Source organism: Staurois parvus, unplaced genomic scaffold (genome assembly GCF_062004578.1).
Source record: "Staurois parvus isolate SC_StPar_1 unplaced genomic scaffold, SC_StPar_1.0 ptg000356l, whole genome shotgun sequence".
In the NCBI taxonomy this organism is placed as follows: domain Eukaryota; kingdom Metazoa; phylum Chordata; class Amphibia; order Anura; family Ranidae; genus Staurois; species Staurois parvus.
In genome coordinates, this window is record NW_028318152.1 from 3,574,456 (window position 1) to 3,592,467 (window position 18,012).

At 40.5% G+C, this 18,012-nt stretch overlaps 1 protein-coding gene across 2 annotated transcripts in view; it reads right to left on the reverse strand.

The window, feature by feature from the left end:
• Positions 1-18,012, reverse strand: part of DPF2 (double PHD fingers 2) — a 59,392-nt gene that overhangs the window by 34,234 nt on the left and 7,146 nt on the right. For both annotated transcript variants that reach the window (XM_089684796.1, XM_089684795.1), the window contains exons 3-5: positions 16,854-16,961; positions 11,745-11,908; positions 5,135-5,227 (exon numbers count right to left, since the gene is read on the reverse strand). In XM_089684796.1, the coding sequence (XP_089540922.1) occupies positions 5,135-5,227; positions 11,745-11,908; positions 16,854-16,961 (365 nt within the window). The remainder of the gene's footprint in view (positions 1-5,134; positions 5,228-11,744; positions 11,909-16,853; positions 16,962-18,012) is intronic.

The following is an 18,012-nucleotide window of genomic DNA, read 5'->3' on the forward strand; positions in this document are numbered from 1 at the left end:
ACAGCAGACTTGTTCAGGATACAAAGAAAAACCCACAGGTAACCTCAGGTGAAATTCAAGCTGCTCTGGCCATCAGTCTCCTGACCCTAATGTAATCAAACAACTCTGGGGAGATCTCAAACGTGCGGGTCATGCAAGACGACCAAAGACTTTGCATGACCTGGAGGTATTTTGCCAAGACAAATGGGCAGCATTACCACCCACAAAATTTGGGGCCTCAGACAACTATTACAAAAGACTGCATGCTGGCACTGATGCTAAAGGGGGCAATACACAGTATTAAGAACTAAAAGTATGCAGACTTTTGAACAGGGGTAATTTCATTTGTTTACGTGTTGCCATTTGTTTTAGGATTGTGCCATTCTGTTATGACCTACAGTACAGTTGAACAAAGAAAAAAAGGGCGCACTCTCATCGTGCATTACCGTGGTACACCATGTATTTATTGTGTAATCAAATAGATATATACTCACAAACCAAAGGAGAATAAAAGCAGTATGAATAGTCCGCAGTGGCAGTCAATGCAATGCTGTGCCCCAATTGGGGATAAGCTGACGCGTTTCGGGGGACAAACCCCCTTCCTCAGAGCTGAAGTGTGTAGCACACTTCAGCTGAGGAAGGGGGTTCGTCTCCCGAAACGCGTCAGCTTATCCCCAATTGGGGCACAGCATTGCTTATCCCCAGCTTATCCCCAATTGGGGCACAGCATTGCATTGACTGCCACTGCAGACTATTCATACTGCTTTTATTCTCCTTTGGTTTGTGAGTATATATCTATTTGATTACACAATAAATACATGGTGTACCATGATAATGCACGATGAGAGTGCGCCCTTTTTTTCTTTGTTCATTAGTACCCAGATTTCCCATCTTTGTTCTTTCGTTTGCCATTGTGAATTCCTTTTAGTCTGCTTGAAGATCTGAGCGCTGGTTTTGTTTGTTTGTCTACAGTACAGTTGAATATGAAACCCATAAGAAACTAAAGAAATGTGTTTTGCCTCCTCACTCATGTTTTCTTTAAAAATCGTACACACTGTATATTACCAATTCTCCAAGGGTATGCAAACTTTTGAGCACAACTATATACAATTCTGCCACAACAGATGTGCATTTCACATACGGCTCAGCATCTTAAAAATAATCTTTAGGGCCAATTCACACTATATGCAGTGCCAAACTTTTTACCGCATGGTAAAACATCAGTCACCACAGAAACATACAGGAAACAATTGTTTCCTGTGTGTCCCGTACACACTGCAACGCAGAGCTGCAATGACATGCAGACGTGCAGCATTTTATTACAGAACCCCGAGCTGAATTGCACTAGAACAGGGGTGTCAAACTCAATTTAATTGTGGGCCGCATCATCATTATGGTTTCAATCAAAGGGCCGGTTGTATCTGTAATACTATACAACAGGATCTACCCTTTATCACAATAAATAATTTTCTGCCTTTAATTATTACTGGTTTTAGCAATAACTTAAGACTTAAGCTGTGAAGGACAGGTGCAGACTGGCACAGAGCCCACTCACAGGCTTGTAGCAGATGATGCAAGACTGAAAATAAGGATCGCACACTGCTGGTATCATCCACAAGAAACTTTATTGGAGCCTGCTCAGACGGAATATGGTTCTTCCATAATGTTCTGTCTGAGCAGCAGGGCTTTTTTTCAGGGGGAACACAGTTCCGTCACCTCTAGTTCTGAATGTATGTATTTGCAAAGGGTGCTGGGGTGTGCTGGAGGGTCTATTGATTCTGGTTGCTGGGGATCTATTGTTGCTAGAGGGGATAATTTTTTCAGCGGGGTCAATTGTTGCTGGTGGGGGAATCTATTGTTGCTGGGGGCGGACCTTATATTGCTAGGGGGAGTGTCAATCCATGCAGGGAGAAATTAACTGTCGAGGGAGGGGTCCATTGTTGCTAGCTGCTGGGGATGGATCTATTGTTACGGGGGGTCTATCGATTCTAGCTCCAGGGGATCTATTTTACTGCCTTTATTGTTATTAACAAATTCCATACAAATTATCACCACAAAAAGATACTTGGTTCTGTATTCTCTAGAAGGGGAAGTACTGGAAGGTTGGTAGTGGAACCAAGGAACATTGCTCAGAGGTGAGTTGGGGTGGGGACACGGGGATTCAGAAGGGGAGAGTTCCTGCACCCATTCTCTGAGAAAAAAGCCCTGCTGAGCAGCCTCCAATAAGGTTTCTTAAGGATGATGCCAGCAGTGTGCAACCCTCCTTTTAAACTGGAATAGAATTGTAGTATTCTCAAAATAATTACAAGAAGATGTCCAGAGCCCCCCCACACTCCCTTATATCACCCTCCCTTATCTTATGTTGCTTCTGGGAAGCAGCTGGGTTAGAGCTGCAGGAGAGGTGAGAGGGCCACATGAAATGGCCTGGAGAGCCGCATTTGGCCCGCTGACCTTGTGTTTGACACATGTGCACTAGAATGTCAGGCAGTGCAACACACTGTCCAAGATTGCTGTGAATGAAGTTTATGTTTTGTACACTTCAAATAAAGCTCACACAAAACAAAAAAAAAAAAAAAAAGCAAAGGGAGCCATATGGTGTGCTAAATAGCGCATCACACTGCCCCCTAGCCAGATCGCTCAATCGATCCAACTGCTGTGCAATTTCATAGATAAGCGGTGCGAGTTCGTCCTTAATCTAACACTAGACAACCATCAGCAATCATACTAGAGGAGGAAGAAGCATCATTGTAAGTCTTTTAAAATTTCAGACTCAGACACAGAAAGCACTCATCAGTAAGCTGCTGCTGTTTTACTACACAATCACAGGCTTGATCAAATTGTATTGCTTTGACAATCATGAAGGAAAGTAAACAGTCAAAAAACTGGCTATGGTGTTTTGCAATTATATCTGGAGTTGAAAACAAGGACAATGAGGAACAAGAACTTACAGAAATGCATTTTAAAACCTGTGTTGAAATCATAATATGTATTGAATGTGTACTACATTTTCCTGAGGAGTTATCCTTATTGTATAGCACAACTCGCTTCCCTACTACTTCAGCCTCGGTGACATACCAGTACGTCGCCAGTTTGAAGTGGTTATACCTAAATGATGCCTGACAGCTACAGGCATCATCCTGATATCTTTTTTTTTTTTATCAGCTGAGTGTGGGCTTTAACCAATTAAGGACTGCCACCCCCAATGTACTGCAGACAGACAGCCTGTATGTCACTGGTCTATTCCTGGTACAGGGTGCACGCCCTGTGATTAGACGCAGCGGGATTTTGCCAGCAGGTCCTAGCTAAGGATTCATGGCTGGGACCTGCTAATCAGCAGTGTCCAATCAAAGCCCGGAGCCCTGTGTTGACAATCAACACAGAGCTCGACAGATGGAGAAGGAATAAAGATTTTTAGTAAAACGCAGCACATATTACACACATTAACATGTGTTAGGCACATACTTAATCCCTTGATTACTCCAAGCATGTTAACCTCTTCCCAGCCAGTGTCATTGGTACAGTGTACAGTATTATGACTGACCACTGTATTAGTGTCACTAGTGGTGTCAGTGTCAGTTCCCACCCAGTGTCAGATTGCCCGCCGCACTATCACAGTCCCACTTAAAGTTGCTGATCACTGCCATTACTAGAATACTTTAAAAAAATAAATATGTAAAATTTGTAAAAATTCCAATATTCCAGTAACTTTTACACAAACCAATCAATATATATTGATGTATACAGGCTTTTGTTTGTTTTTTTAATCAAAGACAAACAGACAATACATTTATAAAACAACCTAAATTTATAAAGAAATTTTATTTTTATTGGATATGTTTTATAGCAGGAGGCAAAACGTTTAACAGTTTAAAATGTTCTGTCTTTTTTTGTTTATGTAATGAAAAACCCAGAGGTGATCAAATACCACCAAAAGAAAGCTCCATTTGTGTGAAAAAAATTATTCAAATTTTGTTTGGGTACAGCGTTGCACTACTGCGCAATTACTAGTTAAAGTAGCGCAATGCTAAATAGCATAAAATGGCCTGGTCATGAAGGGGGTACAACCTTCTGGAGCTGAAGTGGTAAATATAAAAGCAATTGTATTGGCTAAGTAGCAGCTGGATCACTTTTACAGGTGTCAGAAGGGAACCCTACCCTTCCCGCTGCCTTACTGGGCTCTCTCGTTCCACCAAGGATCCCAGGACTGAAGCCAGTGGTTCTGCTGATTACTTTAGAGATTATCGAGGATCAGAACATCCCCAATCAGCTCTATGGTAAAGGAAACCAGAAGCAACGAGTATTTTGTCATTTCCGTCTTTGCCAGGATGTAAGCCAGAGATTACCCGCTTGTGAAAGCAATTGATCAAACCAATCTTGGTTTGGTCAGATGCTTTTAAGGGCAGAGGAGAGATCTGGGGTGTAAAAGACCCCAGATCTCTCCAATGAGAGGACCTGTCACTGCCCCAGCTAGCACAAAGGAAGTTGTTCATCCCCTGTGGCAGCTATAAAAGTGATGAAAAAAAAAAAAGACAGTAAAAAAAAAAAAAAAAAAAAAAATTTAAAATATATTTATATATATTTTTTTTACAAAGCGCTCCCGTCCCCCATTGCAAGCAAAGGCACACACATACGGTATTTGCACCACACAGGTATCACCAAGAACATTATAGCGAAAGCAGTTCTATCACTAGACCTCTTGTGTAACACTAAACTTGTAATTTGTAGAGGCTTTTAAAGCTTCACCTATGGAGATTTTTTAAGTACCGTAGTTTGTCGCAATTTCATGACCGCGTGCCATTTTAAAGCATGACATGTTAGGTATCCGTTTACTCGGCCTAACCATCTTTTATATTTTACCAAACAATTGGGTATTATATTGTGTTTTTGTACCTTAAAATGCATTCAAATGTATTTTTCCCCCCCAAACAATTGCATCGAAAAACTGCCTTGCAAATACCATATGACAATACAAATTGCAGCACCCACCATTTTATTCTCTAGGGCCTCTGCATAAAAACTTTTATATAAAATTTGAGGGTTTTAAGTAATTTTCTAGCAACAAAAATTGTGATTTTTACATGTCGGATAGAGGTGTCAGAATAGGCATGGGGCCCAAGTGATTAAAGCAACCGGGAATAATGCTGGTGACTCTTACTTTGGCTTTACCCTTCCCACGTCTTTTTGGAGTATCTTCTTCATAATCTTCATCATCCAGGTCATCCAAAAAATCATCAGGCTCCAGAATTCGCTATGGGAGGCAAAAAAACAAAACACAAAAACATAAATAATGTAAGGCCAAACAGCCAAATCACCAAGATTCCACAGTATTAAACCCAGAAAGAAAATGTAATATATTGCAGCCAACCAATCCTTAAATACAGTGGCTGCATTTGTTTTGTTTTTTTTAAGACTTTTTCCTTTATTTGTACCTGGTGAGCTGACCAGTATTATTTACATCCTAAACGGTCTCCATTCTACTAGAGGACACATGGAGACACATTTGGACAGGGAGCATTGTCAACCTGTGGAGTGGGTAATGTTAGGTGCACTAGCAGATTGCAGATTTTGACAGACTTGACTAACAAATTAAAGGGGAACTAAAGTCTAAAACACCCCCCCCCCAAAAAAAAGAAGAAAAAAAAACAAACTTACAAGCAGGCATATACCTTATTGCATCATAGCAAAGCAATAGTTTTTCTGCAAAAAAAAGAACCTTATCTGCCTGCTCACAGTGTTCTGCAGGATGTATGCTGAGCTGAGCATGTGCAGCTCAATTTACATTACCAGCATGGTGTGTGACAGGATGAGTTAAAGTCACCCCACACCGGTCAATCAAGATGGCAAAAAACCCAACACCTAGAAATAGCAAAGGAGAGGATGCTGGTGTTGGACCAGTTATAATATATTGCAGACTTAGTTACACTTTAAAGCCAAAGTCCTGGAAATACTTTTTAAGCAATTATATCCAACAATATTTTTTTTCCTTTTGGGATAAAGGTTTTACATAAGTGAATAAAAGTTGCCCACTATAAGCACCCCTGTCTGAGATAAAGCAGAGCTACAGCCTCAAATACTCGCCTCCTCTGCAACGATCTGATATCTACAACGTCCTGCGCCCATGCTGGTGTCCTCTCCCTGGCTTCTTTTGGGCGCTGGTCTTTGGCCTTCTTGACTGGCTGGCACGGGATGATGCAACTCATGCACAGGAGTTGGTCATCCCAAGCACACTGCCACTGTGCCAGAAATGTAAGCTAAGCTGTGCATGCACAGCTCTGTGCACCTTGTATAGAGAACTGTGAGCATGCAGGTAAGTTTATTTTATTGCAAAAGAGACATAGTACACCTGCTCATAAGACTTGTTTATTTTGATGTAGGTTCCGCTTTAAATGGTTTGTCTTAAAGCGATACTACAGGTTCATTTTTTATTTTTTTTTTTGTAAAATAACAAACATGTCATACTTACCTGCTATGCAATGGGTTTGCACAGTGCAGCCTGGATTTTTCTTCTAGGGTCCTCTGCTAGCACTCCTGGCTCCTCCTTTCTGCTGTGTGCCCCCATAGCAAGCAGCAGGTATCCAAATCCCCCTGCCCACAAAAAAAAAAGTGTCGAATGTGACAGAGGGGGTCTGCAAACAAGTGGAACTTCCCCTTTTGAGTGAAGTTTTGCTTTAACAACCGCATTTCACATTTCCAAACAGAAGCTGCAGGGTGCTGTAAAAGCTCAAGAAAGCTGCTGAAAGCTTACTGAAAGTTTTTCAAAAGCTTGCTAAAACCTTCATAAAAGCTTGCAGTTTATACTGCTGTTCTACAAGCTGAATCCCAAGTGAACTAGGCCTAAAGTAAAAAAACAAAACGGAAAACACAGCACTGAAGTTCACCAGGATTACAATTTAACTGCATTTATATATCCTGTAAACTACCACATTATCCTATATAAATTAACCTTTAAGGCATTTTCTACACGTTTAACATTTTGGCACTAAAAAGTATTTGCTATGACAATACTTGTTCCTGGCCAACATAGTACAGCATTCATTTCAGCCCAGACATCTATCTGAAGCAGAGTGAAAAAAAAAATGCTTAAACAAATGCTATGCTTACTGGAAAGCGAGTAGAGCCTCAAATGAGCATGTGATTCCCCATAGGGCTTCACAATATTATAAACAGTCATGAAAATACAAGCTGTATGTTATCTTGATTGGTGCACTATAATTGTCCCTTCATTTTACAAAGGAATATACACTCTCAGTCTCTTTGCTTCGTAACACAAATTGCTAATCAGCCATCATATGGCAGCAACTCAATGTATTTAGGCATCTAGACATGGTGAAGACAACTTGCTGAACTTTAAACCAAGCATCAGAATGAGGAAGAAAGGGGATTTAAGTGACATATAATGTGGCATGGTTGTTGGTGCCAGACAGGCTGGTCTGAGTATTTAATAAACTGCTGATCTACTGGGATTTTCATGCAAAGCCATCTCTAGGGTCAACAGAAAATGGTCTGAAAAAGAGAAAATATCCAGTGAATGGCAGTTGAATAGAGGAAAATGCCTTGTTGATGTCAGAGGAGAATGGACAGACTAGTTTGAGATGACAGAAAGGCAACAGTAGCTCAAATAACCACTTATTACAACTGAGGTATATAGAATACCATCTCTGAACAAACAACACGTCAAACCTTAAAGCAGATGGGCTACAGCAGAAGAAGCCCGGGTGCCACTCCTGAATAGAAAACGGAGGCTAAAATTCACACAAGCTCACCAAAATTAGACAACAGAAGATTGGAAAAACGTTGCCTGGTCTGATGAGCCACACATTAAACCACATGAAAGCATGGATCCATCCTGCCTTGTATCAGCGGTTCAGTCCAGTGGTGTAGGGGATATTTTCTAGGCACACTTTGGGCCAAATGAGCATTGTTTAAATTCCAACGGCCTACCTGAGTATTGTTGCTGACCATGTTCATCCCTTTATAACGACAGTGTACTCATCTCCTGATGGCTACTTCCAGCAGGATAATGCACCATGTCACAAAGCTCAATTAATCTCATGACAATGCATTCACTGTACTTCAATGGCCTCTACAGTCACCAGATCTCCAACCAATAGAGCATCTTTGTGATGTGGTGGAAGGGGAGATTCGCATCATAGATGTGCAGCCGACAAATCTGCAGCAACTGTGTGATGTTATGTCAATATGGACCAAAATCTCAGAGGAATGTTTCCAACACCTTGTTAAATCTATTCATGAAGAATTAAGGCAGTTCTGAAGGGAAAAGGGGGTCCAACCAGGTACTAGCAAGGTTCCTTAATAAAGTGGCTGGTGAGTGTACTTTGTAAATGCTGGTATCAACCTACATTAACACATTTAATTTGATTGCTACAAACAAAATGCAAGATAAATGCCTCAATTCTCCTTGTAAACAGAAATCATGACTGCCAATAATTAAGTTTGTCTCATGAGAAATAGGTGGACACATTGTTCCCACAATACGTTATAAATACATGAGCACAGTAGAGTATGTGTGCCATTTTAATGCAGACAGGATATACTCCCTAACATGGGGGGCATTCACGTTTAATCAGAGCACTGAAAAACCTCATTCATTTTAATACAGTGGATATAAAATGTCTACACACCCATTAAAATGTCAGGTTCCTGTGATGTAAAAAAATGAGACAAAGATAAATCATTTCAGAACTTTTTCCACCTTTATTGTAACCTGTAAACTGTACAACTCAGTTGAACGACAAACTGAAATATTTTAGGTGGAGGGAAGTAAAAAATAAAAAAAATAAAATATGGTTGCATAAGTGTGCACACCCTTAAACTAATACTTTGTTGAAGCACCATTTGGTTGTATTACAGCACTCAGTCTTTTTGGGATATGAGTCTATCAGCATGGCACATCGTGACTTGCCAATATTTGGCCACTCTTCCTTGCAAAAACACTCCACATCTGTCAGATTGTAAGGGCATCTCCTGTGTACAGCCCTCTTCAGATCACCCCACAGATTTTTGATCGGATTCAGGTCTGGGTTCTTGCTGGGCCATTCAAAAAACTTTAATCTTCTGATGAAGCCATTTCTTTCTTGATTTGAATGTATTTGGGTTGTTGTCATGCTTAAAAATGAAGATCCTCTTCATGTTCAGCTTTCTAGCAGAAGCCTGAAAGGTTTGTGCAAATATTGACTGGTATTTGGAACTTTTCACAATTCCCTCATGATGCTGCCACCACCATGCTTCACTGTGGGTATGGTGTTCTTTTGGTGATGTGCAGTGTTGTTTTTGCGCCAAACATATCTTTTGGAATTATGGCCAAAAAGTTACATAAGACCATAACACCTTTTCCCACATGCTTTTGGGAGACTTCCGATGTGTTTTTACAAAATTTCACCAGACGTGGATGTTTTTCTTCATAAGAAAAGGCTTCCATCTTGCTACTCTACCCCATAGCCCAGACATATGAAGAATACGGGAAATTGTTGTCACATGTACCACAGCCAGTACGTGCTAAATTTTTCTGCAGCTCCTTTAATGTTGCTGTAGGCCTCTTGGAAGCCTCCCAGACCAGTTTTATTTTCATCTTTTCACCAATTTTGGAGGGATGTCCAGTTCTTGGTAATGTCACTTTTGCGCCATATTTTCTCCACTTGATGATGACTGTCTGCACTGTGTTCTGTGGTATGTCTAATGCCTTGGAAATTCTTTTGTACCCTTCTCCTGACTGATACCTTTTAACAATGAGATCCCTCTGATGCTTTGGAAGCTCTCTGCGGATGATGGCTTTTGCTGTAGGATGCGACTAAGAAAATGTAAGGAAAGACCTACTAGAACAGCTGAACTTTATTTAGGGTTAATCGGAGGCACTTTAAATGAAGGCAGGTGTGTACTGAGTCCTATTTAACATAATTTTGAATGTGATTGCTTAATTCTGAACACAGATACATCCCCAGTTATAAGAGGGTGTGCACAATTATGCAACCACATTATTTTAGTTTTTTATGTTTACTTCCCCTCCTAAAAGATTTTAGTTTGTTTTTCAATTGAGTTGTACAGTTTATAGGTCACATTAAAAGGTGAAAAAAGTTCTGAAATTATTTATCTGTCTCATTTTTTTACATCACAGGAACCTGACATTTTAACAGTGGTGTGTAGACTTTTTATATCCAGTGTATGCTTCTCAGAAAGCACCAAGGGAAGTCTTATATCTTATATAAGGGAATCAGGCCACCCCAAATCCAGATATTCAGTTTTAGGGTCTGCACATTTACTCTACATCTACAACAAGAGATGGCAGGACATACTGTACATAAAGGCTGGTGGGAACACTCAAGAGGAAAGTTAGGAATTATGGCAAAAATGTCAAGGTATCCAGGACTTTTCAGTAACTGTTCAAATCTGCAATAATAAAATTCCTGACATGTTACAGAATAAAACTACATGATTTTCTAAAATCAGCTCTACCTTTTATTATTAAACAGTGCTTCAGTTCTAGTCCAGCAACTTTGCCTAGGCTGAAATCATGTCATCAGTCTGTTGCAGGGAGGAGGAAGCAACTAGTGATCAGACTGCAACATTGTAACTGTGTAGTGCAGGATTTGATCTCTGTCAGATATTTGTGAGCCCAGCAGAGAAACAAACAGGTGCCAGGATTTACAGGATGTAATTTATGAGCAAGCATCTTTGTCCAGAATGTTGGGGATGACCCTGGATGCTGTGTAAACAAAGGCCCTAGCTTTCTATAGTGAAAAGCAGATAACTGGTGTTATCAGAGGGAGCATGGTGATCCCTGTGAGAGGTGATAAATACCTGAATACCTGAAAGTGTTAAAAACGTGCACATTTTTATCATGCATGCACTTAAAAATAAAACAAAAATATCCACATCAACCTGCTGCTGCAAGGCAATGGGCTTAATGCCATTCTGCCATGTATAAGTACAGCCAATGGTGCTATCTTGTGTTAGGAACATGCTCAATTGGTGCCTCCGGGAACTGTGAAATCTTCTGGTCAACATTTAGATTGATGTTACTGAAATATTCTGGTCAATATTTACATTGAGGGCCTGGTTATTTGTTATATTTTTTTTTTTCATTTAAAATAGTTTAATACCGCTTTAAAACATTTGAAAGCATACAATGCAATTACAATTCTAGGTGCATAATGTAGGAGTTTTGTTTTTCCTACTACAGTAGGAGGTATTACAATTCTGCTCTATTCACTTTAATGTGAAATAAAAGCAAAACCCAACAGGTACAGTAATTGTAAAGACTACAGGCAGCTTGGTGGACCTGAGGACTGAAGTTACAAACTCACTGCTAAAGTCTCTAGGGGCCATAAAAGACTAACGTGACTCAACGTCTTTCACCCAAAAATAAAATACATTGTTTTTAGGGTACTGGTCCTTTTGACCCAAAACCATTTGATATTCAATTTTGCAGTAATTTCTGTGTCTCAAACATGTTTGTGTATGGACAGAAACAAGCTTATCTCAAAGTAAGGAGTACTGTGCCAAGTTACCTTTATACCAATAATGTGAAATGGTTCACATATAACGAATATACACAAGTATGCCCAAAATTTTAACTGTGTTATCTGCATTCAGACCACATATCTGAAAACAGGAAACAAATAATTCAAATATTAATAAGGGTGACCTCATTATTGTGTTTCTTCCCCATAGGCTGCGTGTCAGCTCCCTGACTTTACCGTGATAATCCCGCTCGCTACATAACGCCGCTTCACGCTGTTGGCCTGTACCTTCCGTGCTCGGCCAGCAACAGATGGGAACTCTGAAAGACTGTCATCATCTCGAGCGTCAGGGACAATTCTCTTCTCAATGGGTTCTGCTCGCAGGAGGGCTTCTAGGCTGCTACCATCTTGTGGAATGAGCCCTTCTTTCTTCAGAATCTGCTCTGAGTCAGCTGAAAAAGAAAACATTTTTATATATATATATATCTCCCTGGCGAGGCGGCTACCTGGTTGATCCTGCCAGTAGCATATGCTTGTTTCAAAGATTAAGCCATGCATGTGTAAGTACACACGGCCGATACAGTGAAAATATATATATATATATATATATATATACACACACAATCTCACAGAAGTGAGTACACCCCTCACATTTTTGTAAATATTTAATTATATCTTTTCATGTGACAACACTGAAGAAATTACACTTTGCTACAATATAAAGTAGTGAGTGTACAGCTTGTATGACAGTGAAAATTTGCTGTCCCCTCAAAATAACTCAACACACAGCCATTAATGTCTGAACCACTGGCAACAAACGTGAGTACACCCCTAAGTGAAAATGTCCAAATTGGGCCCAATTAGCCATCCTCTCCCCAGTGTCATGTGATTCGTTAGTGTTACAAGGTCTCAGGTGTGAATGGGGAGCAGGTGTGTTAAATTTGGAGTTATCCAGCTCACTCTCTCATACTGGTCACTGGAAGTTCAACATGGCACCTCATGACAAAGAGCTCTCTGTGGATCTGAAGAAAAAAAAAAAAACAAACAAAAGAATTGTTGCTCTACATAAAGATGGCCTAGGCTATAAGAACATTGCCATGACCCTGAAACTGAGCTGCAGCATGGTGGCCAAGACCATACAGCGGTTTAACAGGAAAGGTTCCACTCAGAACAGGCCTCGCCATGGTCGACCAAAGAAGTTGAGTGCACGTGCTCAATGTCATATCCAGAGGTTGCCTTTGGGAAATAGACGTATGCGTGCTGCCAGCATTGCTGCAGAGGTTGAAGGGGTGGGGGTTCAGCCTATCAGTGTTCAGGCCATACGCCTCACACTACATCAAATTGGTCTGCATGGCTGTCGTCCCAGAAGGAAGCCTCTTCTAAAGATGATGCACAAGAAAGCCCGCAAACAGTTTGCTGAAGACAAGCAGACTAAGGACATGGATTACTGGAACCATGTCCTGTGGTCTGATGAGACCAAGATAAACTTATTTGGTTCAGATGGTGTCAAGCGTGTGTGGAGGAAACCAGGTGAGGAGTACAAAGACAAGTGTGTCTTGCCTACAGTCAAGCATGGTGGTGGGAGTGTCATGGTCTGGGGCTGCATGAGTGCTGACGGCACTGGGCAGCTACAGTTCACTGAGGGAACCATGAATGCCAACATGTACTGTGACATACTGAAGCAGAGCATTATCCCCTCCCTCCAGAGACTGGGCCATACGGCAGTATTCCAACATAAAATCCCCAAACACACCTCCAAGACGACCACTGCCTTGCTAAAGAAGCTGTGGGTAAAGGTGATGGACTGGCCAATCATGTCTCCAGACCTAAACCCCATTGAACATCTGTGGGGCATCCTCAAATGGAAGGTGGTGGAGCGCAAGGTCTCTAACATCCACCAGCTCCGTGATGTTGTCATGGAGGAGTGGAAGAGGACTCCAGTGGCAACCTGTGACGGCCCAATTTGGACATTTTCACTTAGGGGTGTACTCACTTTTGTTGCCAGCGGTTTAGACATTAATGGCTGAGTGTAGAGTTATTTTGAGGGGACAGCAAACTTACACTGTTATACAAGCTGTACACTCACTACTTTACATTGTAGCAAAGCATCATTTCTTCAGTGTTGTCACATGAAAAGGTATAGTACAATTTTCCAAAATGTGAGGGGTGTACTCACTTCTGTGAGATACTGTATGTAAAAGAAGACACTGGAGGTCAAAATGTCTCTATAACAAATTTTATAGGCTTCAAGGTTTCCCCACCAGCTGCAGGCAACATAAATGTCTCAGTCTACAAGTTGACTATTTGCCATATTTTATGAAGAATACAACAGAAGCAGCAAGACACCCTGCCAAGGTGATCTGACCACAGAGGACAACACTTGTGAGTGATTTCTCTTTCTAGCAGGGGAAAAAACTAAAATCAGTTTAGTGTAGACTGGCCCATTTAAAGACCAATGCTAAAATACCCACTAAACTGATAAGAAGCTAAGTAGTAGAATTTTCCTGTGCATTTTACTTTTAGGAATATCAAAATTACCATTGTGGAAAATACAGCTCTTTTGTCCAAACTGTACATTATCACCTTGGAAATGTTTGTCAGAATATCACATACCTATGCTCATATCAGGTCAGTCACTGATGGAGGCAGAGAAGCCAATGCATCAGCATGACAGTGTAGGATACTAACATTTTTAGAAGAAATGGTCAGTAATGACAATCTCCACGATTCTCCCATAACAGTGTAAAACTGTGCAAAATGAAAAGCACATGTATGAGACATTCTTTGAGAAAACAGACAGAAAGTAAAAAGCACCAAGGTTACCTAAAGTGGATTCACCTGAAAAAGGCCCATCAGCTGATGAGCAAGATTCCTACTGCCATAAAGCATAAAATGGTGTGCTGTCAGAGGTTCTAATTCCTCTCCACTCTATCCAAAATTAAAAAGTTTTGCCTAGTTATACTTTAAAGTGTTTCTAAACCCAGGACCCTGCATTCACTATATCTTGTCTCCCACAGTACACAGAACAAGGAAATGCAATTATTTTAGCAAATATAAACTGCTATGCACCTTTTCTCCTCAGCAGTTAGAGAAGTCTTATGACTTCTATCAGTGTCTTGCACATCATGGTTAAAGCTTGTAGGTGGAGTTTTCTTTTTGTTCTAGGAGGATGTAGAACCCCTGACCACTCTCTGGACAGTGCTGATTACATACACTCTCCCAAGGAAATTAAACAAAAAACACCTCTAGCGATACACACCAAACTGATCATGTGCTGAGTGTCTCCACATAATATTTCTTATTAGGAGATAAGAGAAGGGCACTGGAAGAAGGGGAGGGATCAGTGAACTCAGGATCAAACAGCATTTTTACACAATTATTATTATTATTATACAGGACTTGTATAGCGCCAACAGTTTGCTCAGCGCTTTACATTATGGAGGGAGACACTACAGTAACAATACAGTTCAATACAAGAGGGATTATAGGGCCCTGCTCCTTGGAGCTTACAATGCAGAGGATTAACCCCTTAGGTTCCACAGTGAGTATAACAAGCACGCTTTACTGCATATGTAGACTGATTTTACTGTTGTGGGTTTAGTAACACTAAGTCCTGCTTGATGATGTCAGGCTGGCCTCTTTTGCAGGTATAGCTATGTAAAAACATTAAAAAAGTGCCTATACTGTTTAAAGTCCAGTAATACACTGTCTCACCCTGCTCTACACACGCTCATTTGCTTTTTATTTTTAGACACTGTGCTGAATTTGTAGAGGTCAAATTGCTGACAGCCTAAAGATTACTGCTGCTCAGGGGCTCTGGGCTTCAGCAAAATGGTAGCCTCCAGCAAGAAGGCAGTTTACAGCACACAATTTTTGTAGCATAATTATTAATGTGGACATTCCTTCCTAAAGAACAATATTTTTTATCAAGTTGTGAGTAAAGTTCTGTTTCAAAATAAAATGCATTTTTCTTCTGACAATGTATAACAAGATAGGTTATAATCCTATTTTTGATTCACCTTGTATAACAATTTCAAGACAGCCTAAAACCTTTTCAGAAAGAGCCTGCCTATGAGAATCTATTATGCTAAAATGCTAATTGTCTGGTTGCAATGCTGATCCACTAGCTTCAAAACTTCTAGTCACTAAATCAGAGAAAGTATGTAGATAAGCACATCTGACTTGTGTAAGCATTGTTCTGATTAGTGTAATTGTTGCAGTTCGATTACTCAAAGCACTGAACCAGTGTCAGCATAAAAGCCAGCCAAATGGCATTTTTTTTTATTTAGGAGGATAGCAATGACAAACCCCATTCACATTCCAGTTTACTTTACCCGCTTGCCCTCCAGAGGATTTACCCCCCTTCCTGACTAGCCCATGTTTTGTTATATGCCGCTGCATTATTTTAACTAACAATTGTGTGGTCATGCAATGCTGCACCCAAATTAAATTTATGTCTTTTTTTCCCCCACAAATGGAACTTTCTTTTGGTGGTATTTGATCGCCTCTGCGGTTTTTATTTTTTACACTATAAACAAAAAAAAGACTGACATTTTTGAAAAAATATATATATTGTGGACTTTTTGCTATAAAACATCCAGTGAAAAAATTTTTAAAAATTAAATGTCAGAAATTTAGGTCAAAATGTATTCTGCTGCATTGTCTTTGCTAAAAAAAAATCCCAATACGTGTAAATTAATTGGTTTACATGAAAGTTACAGCATCTACAAATGGCGGTATATATACTGGAATTTGTTTTTTTTTTAATACTATTAATGGTGGCAATCATTAAGGAATGCAGCGGGCATTCTGACACGGGGGGGGGGGGGGGGGGGAGAACTGTCTCTGACATCCCCAGCGACACTAATACAGTGATCAGTGCTAATAGAAAGCACTGACACTGGACAGGAAGGGGTTAACATCTGAGGCAAATAACTGTGTGTTGTGCGAGTTTTACTAGGGAGGCATGCTGTTCTGTATCGCTCTGCTATGCAGTTTGGCAGCTTTGGCAGTTAAAACTATCCATATATGCGGTATATTTCAAATGTGTAATTACCTGTGTGCTTTGAGTTCTGCTTTAGAACATCTACATCTAAATCAGCTATACAACTCCTGATTGTCTTACAGACTAAAATTTTTTTGTCTAGCCCGGCAGACCATCACACTAATGAGAGCAAATGGACCAGGGTGCAAATTCTTTTTCTGGTTTACACAAAATTAGAACCTGTGTCAACAGCTATTGCATTCCATTTCAAATCTATGCAAATGCCAAACCTGCTTGAAGCAGCCCAAAAGAAGGTAAACTGCAAGTCAAATGCAACTGAATTTTGAATGACCTCAGAAATGTCAAACCGATGCTACCGACATATGCCCGAAGTGCATAAATATAGACAATACCTGGCTTCAGAGAAGGGAATGTAAGCCTTGGGTCCTCAGGAGGGTGCGCCCTCCGCCTCTTGCGCCACCGCCGAGATGGATACGTATAAAGCTGCCCAGGAGCTGTACCTTTATTACAACAGAGCACAATAAAGTGAAATTACCCTTTTCATCACTGGACACACACTTACATAGAAACTTTTTTATTTCATTAATCCTGCTGGTTTTCTACAAACCATTAAATTACTCCTATTCAACTAAGCATTCATTTCTAGAGACATACAATTTTTTGACGGCAAACATTGTAACTTTTTTATTGGCATTAGTTTTGAACATTTAGGAAAAAGAACTACAAATTCATGTGGCTGGGTTGGGAATCGGATGAATCAAATCACAGAGAAACTGATTCAGCCCTCCAATGCATCATGGTGATTTCTAGAGCAATCACATATAAACAGCCTATTCCCATCTTATAGCTGCAAAGGAATATAAAGTATACAGTATGAATGCTGTATATCACGATTTGACAACCAAAAGCAAAACTGCGGCCCATGTTCAGTTCAGTGTAGTGCAGTGTTTAAAGAATGCTTCACTAGACATATTTACCCAAATTTTTATATGTATTTAGGCACTCTCCAATTTTTCTCCCTAGAAATTTATTTTAAAAAATGGACTCCGTTTTGACTTCTTTCCTTTGGAATGGATCAAACCCGAGAGTGGCCAGGTCCTCGCTTCAGGCATCTAAGGTGGATGGGGGCTTGGTATGCCCTAACCTCCGCAACTATTTTATTGCCTCCCAACTTGCCTATGCAGATGATTGGTTTCATGACTCCTCTCCTGCCTCCTCCACTATTCTCTTGTCTGCCCAGTCCGGTTCTGCAGCTTCTTTTCGGGACACTCTTCATAGGTCTGTTGTTTCCTGATGCTCCCACCATTCTCCGATAGATACTAGCTGGCTGGCCTGGCGGGAGGGGGGCAAAACGTTTTCCCCATCTCCTGGGGTGTCCCCACAAACTCCCCTGTGGCACAACCCAAATATCCCTGAGCTTCTAGATCACCTTGACTCAAGTTGGTGGAGTTGTCTTGGTGTTACTCATCTCGCACATTTTAATAGATGGTTGCTTTATATCTTTTGACCCTGTATGAGGTGACTAACAAATTTTTTTACAAATTTGTGCTG